Source organism: Calliopsis andreniformis, chromosome 4 (assembly GCF_051401765.1).
Source record: "Calliopsis andreniformis isolate RMS-2024a chromosome 4, iyCalAndr_principal, whole genome shotgun sequence".
Taxonomy (NCBI): Eukaryota; Metazoa; Arthropoda; class Insecta; order Hymenoptera; family Andrenidae; genus Calliopsis; species Calliopsis andreniformis.
The window spans coordinates 8,989,268-9,012,883 of record NC_135065.1 but is presented as its reverse complement, the minus strand read 5'-3'; the positions used below and the strand labels follow the sequence as shown (position 1 = coordinate 9,012,883).

At 41.0% G+C, this 23,616-nt stretch overlaps 1 protein-coding gene across 1 annotated transcript in view; it reads right to left on the bottom strand.

The window, feature by feature from the left end:
- The window catches only part of LOC143178522 (uncharacterized), a 172,674-nt gene that overhangs the window by 29,265 nt on the left and 119,793 nt on the right, over positions 1-23,616 (bottom strand). The window contains exon 2 of the mRNA XM_076377246.1: positions 15,924-16,036. Coding sequence (XP_076233361.1) covers positions 15,924-16,036 — 113 coding nt within the window. The remainder of the gene's footprint in view (positions 1-15,923; positions 16,037-23,616) is intronic.

Sequence of the window (23,616 nt, the reverse complement as noted above, 5' to 3'; positions counted from 1 at the left end):
AATAATATCACTCACAAACAAAGTAACTTACTAAACCCTAGAAAATTCTATTAAAATAGTACTATTTGAGCAAAGCTACTACAAAGTAGAATAAGGACAATGAACGCTACAGTCAGACACGGTGCGTAACCGAAGTCAACCACAGTAAGCTGACCGATTTCCCGAAAGCCAGCCTTGAAGCACTCGGTTCACAGTCGTAATCCTTAATCGCGTATCAAAACCGATCACGAACCCACTCCTCGGTTTATTGACCGAAAGCAATAAGATTTGCTTCCCGCTCGTTCCCAGCTGCAATCCTTCAGCTCGTTCCCAACGTGTCCCTCCGCGCAGCGCGGCTACCTAATTCGATCCACACGATCGACCAACCCCGATTCGATAAGCACTCGTACGAATCATCCAACGATAATCGATCGTTGTCGGCAAGGCTGGAATCGATTCGCGTCCCGGAAGTCTCTCCCGATGATAATGGAGCATGTACACGTTCCCCTGAACCTTACTTCTACCGTTATATGTAGGCTCCCTCTGCCTTCGGGCTCCTGTGTGTCGGTGAATTGAGAAAGTTTCGCTGGAGGGGCGGAATTTCACGAGAACGTAACGAGAGCTGCGAAAGTCTTTTTGTTACACACGTTCGACGAGACATTTTACAGCCCTTACTGCAACGTCTGTCGGAGCTTGTAATTAGAATGTCAAAGGGTTGGAAATAGTATCAGTAGTGGGACACTGTGTTTAGAGAAGAGATTTTTTGGAAGGAAAGGAAACATTTTTAGTGACTTTTTATGGTATAGGATCGGAGAGGGATGAAGCTGTTTTTAATGAGTTTTAATATGTTTCGTTATTAAGGTATTTTAAGATTTTCATTACTAAAATATTAGGTCGAAATGTTAAAACCTGGTTCTATGGTAGTAATAGCTGCTTCATTTTTAACTGTGCTCAGTGGAAAAATGTTTAAAAGAGAGAAGGAAATTTCAAGTCTCTGGAGATTAAATTTTTGGAATATTTGTGAATTGAATACTGCTGTAATGAATATTGGTCTTCATTTGGGATTTACGTAATTCACGTAATTTAGTACAAGCATTTAGCGTAAAGATATAGTTTTTACGTAACCTCCGTGAGTAGGTACCTGAATAATACATCTTTATGCAAATTGTATTTCCATTTAACAACTTGCAATCTTAAGCCTCGTACACACTTTTAACGACACTCTGTCACGCGACCTGGTCGTTCGATCTGCGACGTGACACTTTATATGGAAATCCGCAATCTCGTCGTGTGGTATCAAAGGGTAACAAGAATGTTACGCGTATCGGCTCGCTATGATCCGTGGAATGTCGGTTTTTCTACAAAGCATCAAAGCATACTCAATGATATTGCACATTGCGTGGATGTGCCACCAATCGATACGCGCAATATCATATAAAACCAGGCGCAGAGTATTAAACGCGAAAAGTGAAAAAAAATCAAATTCCGAGACATGGTAAAAATACTTTTCAAAAAATTATTACATACAAAATTCTATATAAATCTAAAACACTGAAGAGAGAACAAAAATTAAATGACAAAGTTATCTATTACCCAATTTTGTATCTACTTTTACAAAACACTTGTCCAAATACACCACGTTCTGATATTCCAACATAATAAGATACTTCACCAAGTAATGACTATACGCAGCCAGCAAACTAAATTAAATCCCCAGAACACCTGGCAAGTATAAAATTATACTTGCAACATGTTCCCAGGAACATGGAAAATGAAGGTAATCCTCATTACCCTCGAAGTTACAATCGCAGGGTAGATTGAAAAATGCATTATGCATCCAACACGTCTGACAGATAGCAAACGAGTTCCGGTTGATACTATTTCCTGTGTCATTAATAATTCATAAGCCCCCTTTAAACCATAATATTCACCGATTCGCCTTAATGACAACAAGGAGCGCCACCGTCCTGATATTCCTGGAGCACATCTGCTCGAGAGGCTGCAGAGTCGCGAGCTTGTCTCTACTGCTTCCAGGGGGAAGAAGAACGCCGAGACTCTTCGCGAGGATAATTAAATGACGCCCTGACGTACGAGCACGAGTTTTTCTTATAGTCCAGGGGAGTTCGACTAAAACTTTCCTGATTTATTAGGAGTTATACGTCAGAAGGTAGCGTTCTTCTTTCACGAGTGAATCATGGTATCGTCCATTCCAGTTCCGTCATGTGCAGTCGCGAAAGATTTATTAGCATGCCCCATACGCGAGCGCAGCCCTACCCACGTATTTCCCTACGAGAATCCTTCACGGAAAGTGGATCTGTCTCGCAGTAATTTGCAGCCAGCCGCCTCTTCACGGTGAACAATCATCCCGCGATGACGGAACCGTCGACCGAGGAAATTGGAGAAATGAGAAGCTAAAGTGAAGGATTTCCTTCGAGGTGTCCACCTCTGAGGATGTTCGCCACGGTTCGCTTCTGTTCTCGTTTCAATTTATGCTACACGTGTTCGATCTGTCGTACACTGTTGGGTTACCTGTTAGACTGGGCACGCTGATAACGAGTCACCTGGGAACGTGGTACCTTCGAGTTAAGTGGATGGTCTGTGGGTTTTGTCTACTGGGAAACTCGAATATTCAGAAATATGAGTATCTGAATATTGTATGATTTTGGAGTCTAAAGATTAGAAATTTTGAAAACCTAGAGAGATTGTTGAGAGAGAGAACAATGTATGTTGTGATGTTATATAAGTGAGAGAGAGAAGACAGTATGTGTGTATGTATGTGCGCTTCCTACTAGGCATATAGAAGAAATCCATTTAGAACGATCAATGATGTTATCCAAATGCCTTGGCACGTGGGTCTAGCGAGAAATAGAAGTCGAAAATTATTAAATTATAGAGTATTTTTATTAGACTGTAGGAAGGAGTATGTCTCCAAAAAGTACAGCTCGACGCTTTATTCGTATTAAATCAAACACAGGCGTTTGAAATAATGTTCCTCGAAAGAAATTCTGGCTTGCACCCTTCCTTATTGCAAGACACCTGAAAAGACTCCATCGCGAGAGGAATATATCTCGTGCACTGGCACATCCGCGATCAAAGTGAAAATTTCGACTGGAGAACGTTTTACGTGTTTACGGGGAAGCTCTCGAGCGCGTCGTGGACAGGTTCATTGAAAAGAGAGCTTTCGAGAGCGATACAGAGTGGAAAGGGTGAAGGGGCAGGCGAGGAGCGCAGCATGAATTTCTAACGAGGGACCACTCGAGGACTTCCTCGGGGAGACCGAGCAACTGGTGAATTTCTCGGCTGTGCTGTTCCTTAAACGAAGCCAATAGCGCCACGATTGTATCGGATTATATGATAAGGGCATAATTGTGATAGGGAATCTGGGGGATGAGGACTACCACCCCTGTAAATTTTAACCTGTTTCACTGCTGCCTCGAAATCTGCAAGTTTCTCGATTAGCTCTCCAAGCTATTAAAACTTTCAATGCTTTCGTGCTTTCGTGCTTCGTATTTTAACCTTTAGAATTTAGCGGATAAAGTCTCTGTAAGTGTGAGGACCCTCATTCTTTCGTGGGTATCTATAGCCTGTGAATTTTCATGTATTATTAGGAAACTTAAACATGGAAGATAGCACAGTATCCAGATAATATTCAAGAATATAACAAACATTGAAAATGAAATATACTTTGTTTGATAATAGAAATTTAAATAAATATCTACTACCTAGTCATCATGAAATGCATTAATATGCATCTTTGCACAATTCTGTTTAAAAGAATTTTTATAGCCAGTAGTTCAGAAATATTTAACAAAATTCGACAATATTAAATAGATATATTCTTTCCTGTGTATGCTCCAATTTTCTCGAGCATCGTAAATCTCTGAAATATATCTCGGTGCACAGTGTTTTTAACAACAGCTTAAAAATGCAGGGATTTCAATTGAGTAGCTCAAGCGTCGCAGCAAGCGTCGCCGAACAGACAATGAATTTCAATTTCACGTTGTTATGAATCCATCTCCTCGCCAGTTTTCTTAATGCTCTTTGAGAGGACTCGGGGTCAAGAGGTTCGCTCGCCGCTGGGCATTTACTGAAATCCGCGCGCACCGAAATTAGTACGGTTAAAAGAAGTGCTTTCTTCGCGCTGCGGAACTCGCCGACGAGACGTTCTTTCACCGAGAACAGCGAAACGCTGTCGGAACACTTCTTGCCCTTTTGTCTGTGGGTATTCATCGAGACGACTTAGCGAGAAGAGCAATTAACGAGGGCGGAAGAAAATGCAATTTATTTGCCTTGCTCTTAATTTAGTCGTGTTACGGAGTTAAAAAGGAACTGTATCGAGGACAGCTGCGACTCTTCTCCTTCGATTATGTATTCGGTTTTTTCTATTTCAGTGACGTGGAAGGGTGGTCTATAGATCCTGGAGTTTATTGTCATTCTGCTTTATTTATTATAAATATTCATGGTGGAAGATTCTTTCTGAGGTTCTGAAACTTTTTTGTTGCACAATGATATTATATTATGGAAGAAAAGATTAAAGGGTAATATCTTAATTAAATATCCATGAATGAACTAATAATTTGATGAAGATATTTTGAGAAGATAAAGGAGATGACACTATGAATCAGATAATACAAAATTTTTAATTAAAAAGAAACTTAATTCTAGAATCATTTTTCCAGGGAATTACTAAAATTGATATTAAATAATAAAACTGTTAAAAATAATTTCTATTATAATACACAAGTTTAAAAAATCGATCTACATTTATCAAGATTTAGGACACAGCAGGCAGTGTAATTTTTCTTTCAAAACCAGTGAAAGAGTCCTCCGCAAAACAATACAGTGGTAGCTGACAAATACTTAGCAAACTTCAGAGATCCTCCAAGAGACCAAGGAAAAATAGGGACGAATTAAGCTGATGCATCAAGTTAATGAACAAGCTTTCGCGCATAATCGGCTTGCACGAAAGCGTTACTCGCCTCTCGGCCGTAATACTTGAGCGCATTTTCAAGCAACCGACCACAGACTGTTTCCATTTCGCAAACAACATCTGCACCCTTCCCGCGAGAGCAAGGAGGAAGAAAAAGCTTATCAAAGAAGATAATGGACCCTTCCGTCGTTCCATTCGACTCGATAACGCGCGCCCTGTTTATTTTTAACCTCCTCCGCGTCAGTTGTCGAAGAGCAGCCCCGTATAAATGCGCCCCTTGCCAGGGCTACTTCTGCACAACTCGAGCCAGCTACCCTCGCCTTCTGAACCTCGCCAAATACCATGACCTTTCGAACTCCCACGACCGCACACGAGTTTGGCTGCTAAGCTTCGCCCCGACGCTATAGAGATACCACAGGATACAGCAGGCTGGCATTAAGCTACGCGAGATCGTTTCGCTGATGAAACGACCCTATCGGAGAAGGGAAGCCGAATATATTGGATGGTGGCTAGCAATTCCTCCGATAACTTCATTCGTGGGAACATGATGCATAAGTATTCGAGCAGCTTCTAGAGAAGTTTGGAAGTGCAGAAAATGTAGTTCCACAGAAGTGTCATGATAGAGCTGTTTGGATAAATAATTCCTGATTTTGGAAAATTTCTATATTTTTGAAATTCTCGAATACTTGGATATATTCAATTTTTCTAATGTTGAACAAGATTAGAATTACAGTTTTGCGCAAGGATATTATATTCTCATAATAATTTACTGGTGACTGTTCTGAATTTGAGTTAATGTAGGATTGATAAGGGGAACTAACCAACAGAATCTTCATTAGAGTGCAAAAGGCAAGCACTTGCTCGAATAAGAGACCCGAGTCCCTACATCTCTATTTACTTGGCCGCGACACGGCTGTAAGAAATTAGCTATGTGTATACAAATTCATGCATCACGACCATTGTCATGAATAATTCATACCCTCCCTCGCATTTCCTTTCACTGTCTGTTCTAGAATTATCCTGCAGAACGTGTAGACGATACAGTTTGCAATGTACGTACCAAACAAATGGAACAAAGCTGCATCCGCAATTAATTAAGGATTACATTACGCGAACACAATGCAAAGTGTAAACGTCGAATTGTATGCCAAAAATTAATATCAACTCTAAGGAGAAGAAGAATATCTCTTAAAGGATATCTCTTAAGAAATCTTCTAGATGAACTTTGCTAAAGTAGTATTAAAAAATTAAGAAAATTAATAAAGAACTATAAATGACAATGATATTTGAAGATTTTTGTACAGGGCATTGAATAAACTTCATAAGATCTATACCTCAGTGTTAAATATCTAAATTCCATTTTGCATATAAAAGAAGAGGAAGTTCTTTTCATTTCCATATTAATAGATTCATTTTAATAGCGTTTATAAGCCCGTCCCCAGCTGAATTAGCAACCCTTGACTTTTGTGTTCACTTGGATGAGTTCATGGCCAAGGTAGGAGCTTAAAATTGGAAAGAGCTCCTCCTCCAAGGATTATCCGCGGCTTCTTACGTTATTAATCCAGGATATGACGAAAACGAATCTTCGATGATCCCTGATTTATACGCATTTCTTGTTTGCCTAAAAGTTTTGTGCGAAATTTTCTTCCGATGTATTATCATAATTACGAAAATCGAAAATTGCATCTTATGAATAATAAATTCAGATTTTTTACTTCTTACTACACATCGAAGAAAAATTAAAGGATTACTAATTTTGGAAAAATTGTTGATCTTTGAACTGCTGTAACTTTGTGAAAAAAAATCGCAGATCATTCATCAAGGTCTCAATCGAAAGAAGGGGGCTGTAGCTTTCATCTTCTATTCAAAAAGATCGAAGAAAAAATTTATCAGGTTTGTGGCAGTGCTCTGAAGTTGGATAATATTCAGAGACAAACCAGACTCTCTTTCTCGGAGAGTCGTGCTCTGGAGAATTTTTTTCGGGCAAGATCAACTAAGGGATGTTAAAGTAGAGGCTTTGCCCTGTAGAATGAGACCAGGCTCATCTCCGTGCGATTTTTTTTGACGGAGATACAGCAGTCCAAAGATTGGCCATTTTTTCGATCTCCCGATCACTGCGCGATTCGGAGGCTGCAGGCTCACTTTTCATTCAGACCGCGATAACTGGGCGAAAAAAAATCGCAGATCACTCGCCAAGGTCTCAATTGAAAGAAGAGGGTTCCGACTTTAATATCCCCTCAAAAGAGATCCCGAAAAAAATTTATCAAGTTCCTCAGAGATATCTGAAGTTAGAAAAACATTCGGGGGAAAACCACCCTCTCTTTCTCGGCGTGTCGTGGATTGGAAAATTTTTTTCGGAGGAATTGAACTCAGGGGTGCAAAAGTAAAGGCTTTGCACTTTAATATGAGACCAGGCTCAGTCCTCTGCGATTTTTTTTCACAAAGTTACAGTAGTTCAAATATCGACACTTTTTCGACATAAAATTAGTGATCCACTAATTTTGCTTCGAAGTGTTCTACATATTTGTAAAAAAACTTTTCCACTGATTGCCTTGTTTCTGAATTATCTTCAGACCTCTGCCTAGTAGCTGCTCATTAGTAAACTACGAAAATACCTTTCTTCCAAACCTCTCCAAAACTAAGGTCCCCAATATTTCCACCCCGTCGCAACGTAATCCCACGTGTTACCACTTCTCCCCGCGAAAAGAAAGAAAAATTGTGAGCCACGCAAACACGTATCCTCAAGGTCTGCAAACATTGACTCGTCCCCCCGAAAAGTCCTTCGAAATTCTCAAATCCACCAAGTAGCCTCCTTCTACGCTCCTCAAGAGTGATTCGAGTGGCAGAAGGGGTTGAAAGGTTCACGAAAAGGCAGAGCCGATTTATCCAGGAGGGTAGAGGTCCTTCCCCCGAATCCTCGTAGGATTTCTTTCACGACGAGGTGGAAGGCCCCTATCTCTGGCACCTCGAGTCGCCGCGCAGCCCGAGGGGAATGGGAAGGAAGACGAAGAACGTGGTGCCAGGAAATGCGCTCTACAGTCCAGCCCTTGTAAGCTCGTCTGCACCTCTCGAAGAAAGGGGATATCGACTCCCAGGAAGGGGATAAGGGTCGACAGGGAAGCAGATGAACTGGCATTTTCGGCTTCTTGGCCAAGATAGACGAGCCTGAATCGACTGGACGAATCTCTGGTCGTGGAACGTCTGGCGGAGAGCAAGACAAGTTGTTTTCAGAAAATACGAGCCTGCTCTGAGATAAAATAGAGAAGCCTCGCTTAGTAGGCTGATTTCACTGGGAAATAGAATTTTCAGTGGGATTTCAGTCTTCTTCAGCAGATGCTTGCATTTTATGATCCATGTGAGAGAGGAATTTTAGTTAAGAAAAGCGTGATACGAATTACCCTAAACTACATCCCCAAACCTCAGCAACCCTTATCACCCAAAAACCCCAGCGAATCAGAGCCCAACGCGCCACAGAGTCCCCAGAAAAGCGAGTATCAGCTCGATCCACCGCGGACCTCGACAATCGCGGCTCACAGAATCGTCAGAGTCTGGCCGAGGGATCTCGGTCAGACGATCTTTTTCCAGGTCGACTCTCCATTAAACAGCCAGTCAAAGATCCAGGCGATACCTCCTTAACCAGACGCCAAAGCGAAGTCGGGGGTTTCGTATCCACGCAGATGCGAGAGTCGCAGATGAATCAAAGGGGGTCTGCATGGGCAGAGACAGATAGGGGGCGAGCCAGGAACAGCCACGCGAGGGGATGGCGAGGGGGAGAAGCGAGACGGCTAGATTTAATCGCGTCTACCCTATTCCTCTCACGTCTTGAAAGGGAGACGCTCGTGAAGAGGGACAGAGGCGCGCGAATGGACGGGGACACGAGGGGATGAAAGGGAAAGGGTGAGGGGCGAGGGGGTACAATTTAATACAGAGACCCATTCGTTCACCCCCGGGGAAGGACTCCGTGGAGAGGTTGCATTTTTTACTCGCGTGCCGTTTGTCTTGTACGTGACGAGTATGAACGCGTCGAATCCAAAGGATTCAGGGAGGAGGAAAAGGAGGGCGATGCGCGCATCGGAGGATTGTCGGACAGCGCTGGGAGAAATATTGCAGACCACGTGGGCCGCTGATGCATCGCTCCGCCATTCAGGGCGTCTTAGTTTTATGCCGCGGTAAGAGCTTTGAAAAATTTAGGGATCTCCACTCTGTTTGGGGAAAGCTTCTCGAACGATGGAACAAATTGTGTCGCCTTATGGCCAGCTTTAGGCAACTTTTGGGGAGGAGGTGGATGTTTTCGGTTTTCTGGGTGAACCTGTGAGAGAACTTTTCTGGGAGATTCTTTGACTGTGTGAAATTGAGAATGATAGATAGGAAATTTGTAAAAGTCCATTTTAGTGACGATATTATAATCATAGATACTGTGCATGCTATGAGTGTACCATATGATAAATTTCTATCGAACAAATACTATTCTATATTTTACTTAAAGTGTCCATTAGTTTAATCCACTTCAATGTAATCCTAAAATCGATAGAGAATAGTCAAGTAATATACTCAAACTTAGCAAAAATTCCTACAGTAATATAACTGATTCAAGAAGCGCCAAGACACGATTATCGAGCCTACCATAAGAGCAGCGACTATAGTCTGCTAGGCTATGAATATTCGCGACAGGTTAATACCACTAAAAAATGGCCGCCTGAAGAACAGCAGAAGAGCAAGGACAGAGGTCGAAGGGATGCTAGATGCCCTCAAGTGCATCAAGGGGACCGTTATTTGGGGATGAAAGCGCAGGGTGTGCACTCTCTTCCACAGCATCTTGCGCATAATTTATCGCTGGGGTGGATCAAATTCGGTAGCGCGTATCGAAGTGTCTGGGACCACGATAAGTCGTAATAATTTACGGTCAAAAGTTTCCTGGCGAAAGTAATCCGCGAGGATTTCAACCCCATCTGCTGTCAAAGGTATTAACGTCCCTCTTCGCTAAATTCGCTTTCGCGCGTTACACTCGACTTGGAGTTCGTTAATTTGTCTGTGCGAGGAAATTTCGCGATTAATCTCGACTGTTTGCGCGCACGCTCTATCAGGCTTACGAAAACGTATGTATGTACATCGAATTATAATTTTGCTGGTATTTCTCTGGTTTCAGAGAGAATTTTAATTTGATAATTGATGAAGGAGAATAATAAATTTGGTACGAAAGTTTCGTTTACTTTTTTCATGCCTGCAATTTGTAGGATTACCCATGACTGCAGAAAAAGGAAATGAAATTTTCTGAGTGACTATAAGACACAGCAAAAATTTTTAATAATTTTGCATACCTAAGTCTGCCAAATATTTTATCTACTGCGAAAATATACTATCATCTATATCTTTATATGCTTCAATCTATTTCTGAAATTGCGTAATAGACGTATTGTTTTAAAACCTTCACTCATTTTGGAGCCACTTAATTTCCATTTTATACATGCATGTATGTATTTATTTGACCAGTGATGAAGGAACGAAAGCATCGCGTATTACATGCTCGATCCGACTACTTGGCCGCTAATGGACCGAAACAAGGAAATCCCCCTTATTCGCAACGTTATCAGACCTCGCAACGCGGCATTAGTAATGAAAGTAAAATCCCTAGGAATCATTAAGAAACATTATAGTTTCCTGAACATCAATATCAAGAGCCTTCAGCGTGAACGAATCAACTCTTTTCCATGCACCTCTGGAAATAATATTCCTCAGGTTCACATGCTTTTAACGTAAAATAGGTATAGATACCGAGATAGGTGTTCAGCATTCGGAGAAATCATGAAATTACCAATCGTTTCGAAAGGTTAACGCGTTTACCGAGGTATGCAAATAACGCAGGGTCTCGTTCATCGATAATCGTTGACTCGTAATGCATGAACTCGATACAGGCTTCGTTCGTGTCTTAAACTCGCTATATTTATCGTGTGGTATAAAGAAACTCGTATTTAAAGTATATAACATTAGACATAAATAGTCTCCTAGTCTATATTTCTCCTATTTTATTCCGTTCTATATTTAGAAAAATTCATCATAAAATAAGTTTATTATAAGCATACCATAGCTAAGCCTACCCTTTCAAAACTTCTAATATAACTGGATCTACCAGATATTTATGATCCCTAGCTGTCTCCAAGGACTTCAAGACTACTACTTCAACCACGATTTAAACCAGTGCAGTCACACCAGCTGACAATTAACACCCACCACCACCGCGAATCTTTTTATCCCCCAGTCTATACTCCTGTCCATAATATTTCTCAACGCAGCACGAAAGACAACCATTATTTTCTCAGCAACGTTTCCGCTCAATACTCGGCCTGTATCAAACGCGCGCCCGCTCCATTATTCGTTCGCTATTGTTTGTCCCTTTGTCCCGTGTTTGTCTCAGTTTTTCTCCCGATTTCCCGAACGCCTCGCGCGGCTCTAGCAACCCTGTCGAGCCACCACGCAACGACTAAGCCCTTGTTATTACTAAATCAAGACCAACGACGGCAGCCCTCTCTTTTGCCCGACTCACGTCCTTTTCTGCTTCCGTGTAATCACATTCGAGGGGTCTAGGAACACGAGACCCTTCGTTACTCGACGCTGAACCGCCCTCAAGGAATAGGGTTAACGGCCCCCGTGTTTTTCCCTCGGACCTCGCAAACGATTCCTCGCTTGTTCCGTATAGAATTTAGACGGCAAGTAGAAGAACCCGTGCACGATCAGCCGTGCTGTTATTGCTTCCAATGCACGGACGTTTTCCCTTGGCAACCCATCGATCGAGACGTTCGAGACGTTACGTGTTTAATAATTGTCGTGGCTATGATAGTACGAGGTGCTCGAGACGTGATGGGGCAAAAAGAAAGAGGCAACTCTTTGTGCAGACGTAAGAAGAAAATAAGTAGAATAGGATACTTTGCTTCAAAATTTCGTTTTCGAGGAAATTCAGCTTGAAGTCTGACTAGATACGTTGAAGTGAGGGGTGTTTCTACTTTGCAGTAGATGAAGACAATAGTCAGACAAAAGTATTTCTAAAGAACGTCTTTTTTTAAACGAAGAACTACACATCGTATCTACAATAAATGAAACTAGACATCCATCTAACTAATAAAATTTGAATAATAAATGACCCGTGGCGTTCTTCTTTCAAAAACCTCCCAAAGTGGCGACACATTTGCGGATCTACCTGTCAGCACCTCTCCGTCTCCATAATTGCAGACAAATGCTCCAAATTATTACATCACTCTCCCGCGGCCAGGCGAGTCTCATTGTCCCAGCAGAGCCATTTATCACTCTCCCTCGATCAAAGCCAGCCGATTTGCTACCTAAAGACACCTTCGTCTCTCGAAGTTCCCATTACTGGCCCATCGTTTCGCCAAGGAAATACTCGGTTTACCCGCGAAATCGTGGAAAGGGAACGCCGCAGACGGGCGATTCGTCTCCGTTCCCAGATTCGTCATTGATACTATAACGAGGAAAAATTTCTCTTTCACCGACGAGGAAAAAAGCCCTCGAGCCGGTCCAGGATGGTTATTATGCGCACAGAGGCAGCACGAATAAATTCAAGGAGTCCTCTCATGCGAAACACGAGTGGCGACGCCGAGGGTTTCCCTAGCCAGATTCCGCGGGATTTGCGGACCGCCTTAAACACGTAATGGCTACCACTTACACGGGCGAGCTCGTGTAGCCTATCAGGAAGCTGAATCGAGAAAACAGATGAGTGTCTTCAGAAATATGGCCTGCGCTGCCTGATTTTTTGCGGGGATCCCGAAAACGAAGGGGAACAGGAAATAAGTGTGCTGTATGTACTCCTGGGTCAACGTTGTGATTCAGTTGTGTTTGCCTTTCTTGGGGTTTGATGTATGAATTTCGTGTGGTCTGGAACTACTACTGAGTTACTACTAGTTACTAATAGTTCTTAGTATTTCCTAGTATTTCCTAGTATTTCCTAGTATTTCCTAGTAGTTCCTAGTAGTTCCTAGTAGTTCCTAGTAGTTCCTAGTAGTTCCTAGTAGTTCCCAGTAATTCCCAGTAGTGGTTCTGGTAGCTTCTAGTAATTACTAGTAGTTGCTAATAAACACTAGTAGTTCCTAGTAGCACCTTATATCTCTTAGTAACCACTGGTAATCACTAGTAACCAGTAATAAGCTCTAATGGCAACTAGTAGACCCTAGTAGTCCCTAGTAGCCATTGGTAACCATTGATAACATCGAACTCACATATTTGTACCTCTGTCTAGCACCGAAACGAATCAAACCACCAATAGCATAAACCTACTTTACTCAACGAAAGGGGCGCCAAAGAGAATCCTACCACTGAGAAATCGAAGAATGGGTAGAAGAGTTCTCAGCAGCTTCGTCACAGAGGGATAATTGCACCGAAGTGGGGCTCTTAAAATTAGCTAATCTAAAGGAGAACCTGCCCTGGAGCTATGCAATAAGTATAGGATCCTCATTCCGGGTGCTATCGGAGACAGAGAAAAAGAAACGCACGAGTGGAATACAGCATTGGGTACACTTAGGGGATCTTACCAGCGACTAAAATGGATCGGGAACAAGAAATCTTCGTCGTTCTCCAGTTTCCACGTTCGTTCGTTTCACTGGCGACTATGTACAGCCAGAGGGTGCCGATTTCAAGTATGAAATGAGAGAATAAAAGGAAGAATAAACTATCGGAAAATGGTCGCAATATTTCCTGCTTCCAGAAAAACACTCATATTCACCAGAAATAAAGTGAAGTCCCTCTTCGAAACAGACTTCACTTCATCTACCTCGAATACTCTCCACTGCGCGAAATTGCAGCGAATAACTTTCTTTCCCTTGGATTCGCAGTGACTCAACCACAATGTTCCGCAAAAAAACCTTGCGCCCATAGTAGAACAGTGCACCACGCGCAGTGCAGTCTGCATAAACACTTCATACATATTTGAGAGGCAATCTTAAGGAAGAAAAACCGCAGGTGAACTCGAGTCCACGTGGAAACTTTTTTCTTTATTCCCATGGGTAATATCGACCCTAAAAAGGATACCATTGACTTTTACTACCGTAGCTGGCAACGATCGCGAGGCAGCTACACAGTTCATAAACCGCTGGAAATACAAAGAGGCGGGGGTGAATAAAAACACGGTGGCAAAGTAGCAGATGGAAGTAGGAATGGAAGTCGTGGCTAACTCCGTTGAAAAGTTATTAGTCAAGTAAGCTTTCAGGGGAAAGGTCCTCTAGCGAAACAGACGATAGGGAAGCAGCTTCTGGGTGAAGTTCGTTGAGGAACTTTGATTGAGTTTCGTTTTGCCTCGATTAATAGCGAACCATGTTACATTCCTCTGAGTGCAATGATTCGCGATGCACATGCACGTGGTACAATAAGGTAAACGTTCGATGCTGAGGCGACACGAGTGCAATGCAATATGTCTTCTGGTGTCATAGAACCGATAGAATCTAGATAGCTGTGAAAATTCTACATACCTAAAAATTCATTTTAAATTTAAGACTGAAATGGTTTGGTCTCCAGAGTCTACACTTTCTTGGAAAAATTCTTTCTCTTTGGAGGAGAAAAGTGGACAGTTAAGGTGAATCTTAACACTTTATATACCATACCACACTCCTCGTTTTATATATTCAAGAACAAGAGAAAAAGAAAAGATAAAATACTTGAATACTGAAAATTCAAGCAATTCGTTTAATAATACAATAATATTATAGTCGCTCAGCAACAAACACTTTGATACGATTCAGCCCTAATCTCGCTAGATATTCACAGTAGTCGTAACTTGAGTCAGAAATCTGAAGTTTTGAACACGATTGGATAGTACAGAGTCGAGCTGCGAAGAGGGTATAAACTTTCTAATCGAATTAGAGTCTATGCGCCCCTTTGCCATTCCAACCGTACACGGTCAAACAAGCCTCGGAACCCTTTGCCATGCATTTGTATCATGGCCGCGTGTAAGCATGATAAAACGTGGGATTCCTGCATGCACGCACAGAAACGTCGATACCGAAGAATTTCGAGCTGACCGAGTCTCGATCTGGCGTTTGCTTTCCTAAATATAACTAAGCGACTTAGCCACAGCAGTTACTCTACAAAAGTGATGTGTGTACTGAAAATGAGGCTTGGGTGTTTTATACGAAACTAATTTCATTCCTTGTGTTCCTCATACAAGTTTAAGAAAGCAATCCCGAGTTTAGTGAATTATGAGCTACGTTGTTGAAAAGTTTTTAAACTGCGCAGCTTAGCCGAGACCTTTATTCAAAAATTATAAATCCTCGAATTCAGGTGCCTCGTTATCTTTTAAGGAACTCTGGGGATGTCTGCGGAGCTCCCATTAAACTGATGTATGTTTCAAATTGTAAGAAACTTGACTTGCACAGAAATCTGTAATGACTTCAAAACTCTGAAGCTTAGTAGAAGTCCTGAGATTAAAAAACGTCATTTCCTCACTTTAGTATTCTTTATAACTCTCCCAGAAAACTCTATAATAATCCTACTGTGAGATAATTCCTTAACTCAAACTGTAGACTAATTACGGTGATTAAATCTCTATACAATTTTTAGAAAGCATAAAAAGATACTTAATGTATTAAAGAAACTTCTTCCTTAAAAAAAAAAAAATCCAGTCCATAATACTTATAAAACAAAATTGAGATGCAAAACAGTGAATATCAATCTCTCTCTAAATAATAAAAAAAGAAATATGTAACTTATACTATTTTGCCTCAACACCTCGAATATCTCAAATTACTAAACCACTGTCCACCCTAGCAGTGATCAAATAAATCCTCCGAACAAACAAGCCAGATGAAAGCGTGAACAACGAACAGATTCACCGCAAACGAGGAACATACACCGAGTAACAGTGATATAATCCTCTATAATACCGCTTCCCACGAACATAATGCGCACAAGCTTCGTGGTAAAAGAAAATAAGCTACGTTGATTAGCCCCAGATCACTGAATTTTTCTCAGCGTAATGGAGAAGAAAGCCAAGATAAGGAAAAAATAAAATACTCACCGCCATGTCCTCGCTCCTGTAAGCTGTGAGGGTCTGCTCATCCTGCAGAAGGACGCAGTAACAAGGTTCCCAGCACGCCTCCCCGGCAGCTTCGCCAACGCAGCATTCGGCTTCTGCAAAAGAAAAAGATTGCCTCGGGTGAGTAAGTCTCGATCAGACAGGGCGCCATTGTTGCCTGACCCGTCCTAGGAGAATGAAGTCTGCACTGGGTAGCGACAATAAGAATAGAAGGCAGCGCGTCAATTATCCTCGTGAAAGAGCGCAACAGGAAACGCGACGCGATTTCTGCAGCAGCTCGATAGGGATCGATGATTCTCGTGTGCGTTCTGAGACGACGTGCCAATCCGAGCTGCGACTCATCCTCGTCAGGAGGATTATTCTTAAGCTGGGTACACAGACAGCAGGCTGATGAATGCTGGAAAACGCCAGTAAGGCATGTACGAAGACCTGCATCCATTCTGTGAGAACTAGATATAGGGAATTTTAGGGAATTTGGAATAATCTTGTACTCAGCGTGTTAGACATATAGTCAATTGGGACTTTATGTAGGCGCTGCTAATTCTGAGTCTGACTATAGTAAGAACAGCTTTGTTAAATATACAAAGTCGAATCTTGCTGATTCTATTGAACTCAGGATTGTTAGAGTATTTTTCTACATTCCACAACAGACTTCAATTACTTCAGCCTAACATTTTTAGCAGGGTGAGTACAAGTTTATTAAAAATTCCCTAAATTCTCGATATCTGCCTCTGGCAAATTCGATACAGGTCCCTGCATTTCGGTTTCCCCAGAACACCAATTAATCAAAATTTCGCGCAGAGTTAGGAGCAGCAAATTCAATTGACAAAACACTCCTTCCACGCAGAGTAGTTTTGCAACTCACGAGCACGTGTCGCCGATTAACGTCTGTGTGCTTAATGATATTACTTAAAACGTGCCCGTGTATTACGCCACTATACTCCCCCACTTGAGGTAATCAGGGGCTGGAATACGTGCAGGGGACCAAGTGGCGATCGTCGGGAGTCGTCATCTGGAAAGCGTGCCCTCGACAGTCCACTAAATTAATTACCTAATTTCGAAACCGCCCTGGCACCAAGGCGCCAACGTCACTCGAGCGCAACTGGTAGCTGTTACTCGAGTGACATCGCGTCTCGACGTCTTAATAAAATTTGTTAGCAAACTCGTTTTAAAGTTCTTCCTTCAGGAACTGATTAACAAGTTGGGCTATAAATAATAGCGAGATGGTTTCATCAAGATCGAAGAAAGAAAACAAAGCTGCATCGACTGGGAGAACTTAGTTTAGCTAAGTTCCCTTCACGACGAAGGTAATAAACGTTCAATGAATCATCATTCTAATCCACTATCTCCGGAGCCCTGATCGTACACCTACGTTCGATACATCGAGCTGATCGTTCTGCTGATAAAACTGTTAATCCATGTGATTTTATGTGGAAACAACGGAAGCAATAATCGATTCGTACGCGCGTTAGTAAAGGAATAAACGAGATTTTACTGGAAAGTAAATTAACATAAAGTTTTACTAGTACGAGTAGGTTGTAAACTTGCAGAACTTTATTCCCATGTTGAACGAATGGAGAATCATCTATTCTAAGGAAACCAATCTCACTTGACACCAATCCATAGTGTGAAAATGACATTAACCTTTCTCTCAAGGAAACTTGAAAGATTCTCAAAGCAATAACTACGGTTCCACTCATCGTACCATTAAATCTTCGATAAAATTATATCCAAAGGTACTTCCTATCGAGATGGTAATATTTTAAAGTTCTGAAATATGTAACTTCACTGAGAACTGTCTTAGAAAAAGATGATAATAAATTGAGTAATAATTTAGAAATTCTTTATGTGACGAATTGGAAGCAGAATTATTTGATGTCACGCTACACATAAAACCAAAAGTTAGCACGGAAGCATGGACTAACACGCCAAAGGATAATTAGATTCAAATTCAGACGAGTATTTCCAGTGTTAATTCGTCCGCGAAAAGGCACGCAACATGCAGCTCGTCAGCAGGGCAAGGGCTGAACAAATATCGATTCAACGTCCCAGACGCGGCAAAACTGTTTCTTGAACCGAGTGCTGGCGCACGAATCGTGGATTACGACCGCAGCAGCACGTGCGTCTGCATAGACCAGCGAACGTACAACGTGAAAGAAGAAACTTCGTTGAATCTTCGAAACCACGCAGCATTTCGCGACACTCAGCCACGATATCGCTCGGTCTCGATAGAAACCATGTTACGTGAGCCAAGAATATACTATCGGAGAGATTCACCCCTGAAAAAGTGACGATTACGCGGAGAGAGCTGCGTCTCGACAACCATTCAGCCATCAGTAAATAACCTCCGCTTATTCAGAGTTAATGAAGTCAGGAAACTTTCCAGCCTGGGGAAAAAGAAGTTGTGGGTGAACTCTGCCGTGAATGAAACTGCTGCGTTGCAATTATGACGTGTTACAAGTTCGTTGCGACGTGCGTAGTTGTTAATGATCATTAATTCATTAGTTATACTTATGAACTTGGTTATAGCTTTTTGGAGCGTTTTCCGAGAGAAATCAGGTATAAAATTAAGTGTAGTGTTAAAATTAAATTTTAGATCAAAAAGTTCATGATGCTAACGATACAAAATTTTTCTGTAATTAGGTAGCTACTATTTGCATCCAAAATGGTAAGAAGATGAGGAAGAATCATTAAATAAAATAGTAATCCATGAGAGTACCAGTTTCTCTTACAAAACATTCTCAACCTTTAGACAACTTAATCATAAAATACTTGTTTATATGTTAATTAACTAGACAATAAAAAGACTGAATTTACACTCTCAAGGAATCTGCTTCGAAGGTGATGGCACATCTGTTGAATTCCCGAAGTTAAACTCAAGAATTAATTAGACATTCTCGAAACGTTATTCTCTCACTATAACCAATTATTAGTGTAATAAATCTCTTTGAGTGAACCTACGCAAAACACAGTTTCCCAAGCGTTTCCTGCTTCGACCTGTACACGATTGAGGGTGCAACATCGATTCCAGCAGTCGTAATACACCTTTCTATATTACATACGTCTGCGAGTGGATACTGAAAAATGTGCAGGCGCCACTTCGAAGCTAGTGTGACCGAAAAAATCTCATCCCTTGGAAAGATACTGCCTTCGGCATTGCAATTTATTGATCTAACCCACCGATAAATTTTTCTCTCCCTTTCGACGACTGGCCAAATCCCCGACGCGCTTCGAGGCCTGGCAAGACGTATTATTTTCGCGTTTCCGTTCGCAGCACCGTTTTTAGAGGCTCTGCTCTCCTTAATCCACCCGAACAGCGTCTATAAACCTCCTCCTTATCGACCAACATCCTTTCTACATTCTTCTCGACGGAGTTATTGGCATTTTAAGGCGTCTGAGGCCGACGTTTCCATTTTCCTTCTGAATATCTCCCTGCATTTCGTTGCTACTCTGCATCCACGGTAACCGTTTCTCCTAGCAATGAATGCTTCAATACGAGTTTCTTGATGTACCTACATCCCCGTCCAAAAGTATTAGGATATATGTCTTCGATGGTCTTCTATTTTACAGTATAAATAGTCAATGATCAGAAATTTTAAGGAGTGAGTTTATATACTAAACTAAGATGAGATTTCGCTGTGTCTGACTTGAAACTTATTCTACTGATTTCTCTGTGTCTGGTTCAAGCCTCATTCTACTTATCTCTCTGTGTCCTGACTTAGAACTTATTCTACTGACTTTACTGTGTCTGATTTGGTACTTATTTCATTGATTTTACCTTCTCTGACTTGAGACATATTCTACTGATTTTAGATCTTTTCTCAAATACACATGATGTGACCAAATAAGTGTGTTAATACTTTTAGAGACAAGTGTATGTATCAAGTTTTATGATTCACATTTTTATTCATAGAATCCTGTTCTACATCTTCCTTTTTCTTGCTTAGAAAATTAGTTTCCTAAAATATAGATTGTATCTGCCTCGGTATAAATACAGATATTAGCTAGTTCCACTTTGTATTCTACCGAGACCCCTAAGCGTGCTGAATTACACTTTTTATCTCATCCTCTATCTCTAAATCTCTTTCCCACCCTAAATCCCTATTCCACCCACATCCCAGCTACTCCCGACTTTGGCCAAGTAGTTAATAGAATATTCACGCAATCGCCTCCTTCTGCTACTAAGTTTCCACTTGCCAGCCGAGATTCCATTCGACTCCCTAATGCTCCCTCTACTCTCGCATTTCTAGCGTGCTTCCCGATATTGAAATCCACGCACGCCTTTTTTCAGTCGAGGCCACAAAGACGTCCCGTGGCAACCCTCGATCGACGAATGCATCCCCAGGGGTTCCTAGCAAAGGTGGCCACCTTCATTTCTTCCCTTTCTCCCAGCACACAGTCTTTGCACACTCCTGGTGCATCGTGATGGACTATTCTCCGAGAGCTAAGCACAGAAAAGTGCACACGGTGCATCCATATGCATGGAACTTGCGGAGCAATGAAAATTCTGGTGTACACGGCAGACAATGCACAATGTTCGCCGATATCGCTGGAGACCAGGCTCAAACGATCGCGATGACGACTCGGTGTAAGGTCTTTCAGATTCCTGGCACTCTGCCAGCGATTCTTTCTCTGATCTTTCGCTGCTAATATTCGTCTGGAATTCTTAATTCGGGTTGAATAATCTCAGTCGATGTGGAGTGTAGGAACGAGGGGTGCAGATTGCTTACTGAATTGCTTTAGAGAAGATTCGTCTTTGAGAGGAAAGCACCAGGAAGAAGGTAATTTGTTACGAATGTTCCTTAGATGAGGATTCAATTGATATACAAGATGATCGATGATAGGTGTCAGAAATTTTCAGGGACAATTCTACTATCTCTACTATCTCTGAGAAGAAATTTTCACCGAAACGCAACAATATATTCTATTTAAAAATATTATACTTAGTTTCTGAAATTTAAAATGCTATCATATCAAACTCATCAAATATTTCCAAATTTCCATACGTTTTATAAAACTTTTTGCCAAGTGTCCCATGCAAACGTGTACCCGATTTAATATTTCAAGTTCGCCGATTTCCTCCTCAGGGAAAAGCAAATCACGAATCAGTCCCACAACTTTGGAGATCAGCCACAGTAGCTTTCGTTGATAGTTTTCCAATTCACGATTCGTCGTAATAAACAGCAATCCACGCAACTCCGCGTGGTCGCCTTAACAGCGTCCCAGGGTGTAATTAACGCGAGACAAGTTAGAGAATGGCCAGCCTAGCCTTCGTTTCCCGTAGCTCGCGAGATTCCAGCGGGAGTTTCGAAACTACGAATGCCACGGTATTGCATTGTATTCTGGAAAGTTTGGTTTGCGACGGTACTTCTGGGGGTTCGCAAGTTCGCCGAAGTTCCAGCTGCACTCGACGAAGAAACTGTGCAGTGAACGAGGAAAAACGAGCAGAGCTGAGAGGAAATATTTAGACGAGACGATACGTCTTAAGCTCGAGAATATCAAATTACTGGGAAAATAAGTTCTGTGTGGGAGGTATCGATAAAGTGTTACCGATATGAAATATTCCGAGAAGATGTAATGAAAACTGTAATTGCAGGGCAAGATAAAAAAAGTTACGAAGTCTTAAACTTCAATTTTTTTTGGTAAAATAACTCACATATAGACAACGAATTTTTATGCAAATTACTTTTATAAACACTGTTAAAGAAGAGAACTTAAATAAAAGATTGTTCCGAGTTTCAAATATTTACTATCATTTGCAATTTAATAATATTTTTGCATCTTATTCTGAAATTTTCTACACACTTCAAGTTTCTATAAACGCATACAAATTTGCTGTCTACTCGTACAGATACTATTAGGTAGTTATACCTACTACATACAATATAATAATTAAATTTAATGATTATACAATAAATAAAGAAATTAAATATCCCAGTTCCCTTTCCAAAAATTGCCAAAATTAAGCTACCAAAATTAAGCTAAAATTAAGCTATATCCAACAGCTGAGGCTTCCTAGGATTGCTCTGATTCTTTATTTGCAAATTTCCACCCTAAAGGGATGACCAACCTTCCACCCCTAACCTGCCAAAGCAGGTTTGACCTACAGGCTTCGAAACGCCAAAATCTAGGAGATGAAGTAGGAATTTAACTGAGTAGAATAGTTGTAAGGCATCGCCAGGAAAGACATTTCTCCGAGGTTTTCCGAATGCACGCACTCTACGCTACCACCTTTCGTGTAACTATGTAAAATGTGGCGCGGTATGGAACTCGCGGCAGTCGTAAAAACAGCGAAATATTTCTGCACAGATGCTACGAACAAGGGACCGCAACGCGAAATGTTCTACAGTCCTGTATCAGTGAACGGTAATGGCATTGGGATACTGATTCCAGCATGTCTGCGGACCGCTTTGCATACGAAAGGTATTGCATTAAACCGCACCGCAACCTGGCCGATATTTGCTTTTGGGAGGACAGTGGAGAAGGTTTAACGACTCTGTGGATTTTCGAGTAAAATTTTTTGTATGACGTGCAGCTGAAATTCTGTTAAAAAACAGTGAGGAAGAGTTGTTCAGGGTTTGTTACATTATCAACATTATTTTTTTTTCTACTATTCATTTTTTACTATTTTTTTGATATTATTAAATTAATTACACACGAGTTCATTAGTCTGCTTCAACTTACCCTGCCTTTATCTACAATAAAAATACATTTCTGTATAATAGAAAAGACTGTACGATAGAATAGTCTCCAGAAGATTCGTTTATGTAAATCGTGATCCATAATATTCTTCGCTATATATTTTACCCTAAGGAGAAAATATTGAATACTTATGATAAGTTCGACGAATTCGAGGAAAATACAATTTTTTGGGATAACCCTCCCCCATGTGACAAGAAAGTCAGAAACGTGAACGTATTGGCTGTGGGTAGAGGGAAATAGTAAGCGAAGAAATTGGAATTTATTGCGAGCAGTCTGCCATCCCCATAGGGATTGTACTGCGTGTATTACGCGGGTCGTGTGTGAAGATAAAAATGCAATACTCGAATTCTGCGAAAAGGAAATGTTACCCAAATTGGAGGGAGGCGAATGTGATGTCGTATACGATATTTCTATGGCAGTTTTGCTTTGACTTGCTACTGCCTCGTGACACAATGTCTGGCATCCATTTTTACTAGAAGTGTACGTGAATATTTTATAAAATGCACTTGAACTCTTTCAATAAAGATTTTCAATTTTCTTAAGAATTTGTTTAAGTAATTAAATTTATTTCTACGCGTGAAAATGAATAATTTTAACAATTTTAAATTCTAATCATTTTCTCTACGACTTTAACGTTAAAATAATAAAAAAGGCAATTGATGTTAATGGAAGTTAAGCCTACTCCAACTGATCGATCGTTGTCACATTAACTATTCTGCGCCACTTTAACAAAACATCAGCTTATCAGACATGGCGACACGATGTGCTTGTTCAACACTTTAACTACCATGTTATCCATGTAGGGTAAACTATCCCATTTCCATAATTATGGACATTAATTTACAGTAACGATATAAACAAAAAATGTAATGGACATTACTGAAAGAAAAATTATACTTCAAAATTATGATAATAGGAGTTACTGAGGAAAACATAAATTTTATATTAATATCAGCAAACCTGCACTCATCTG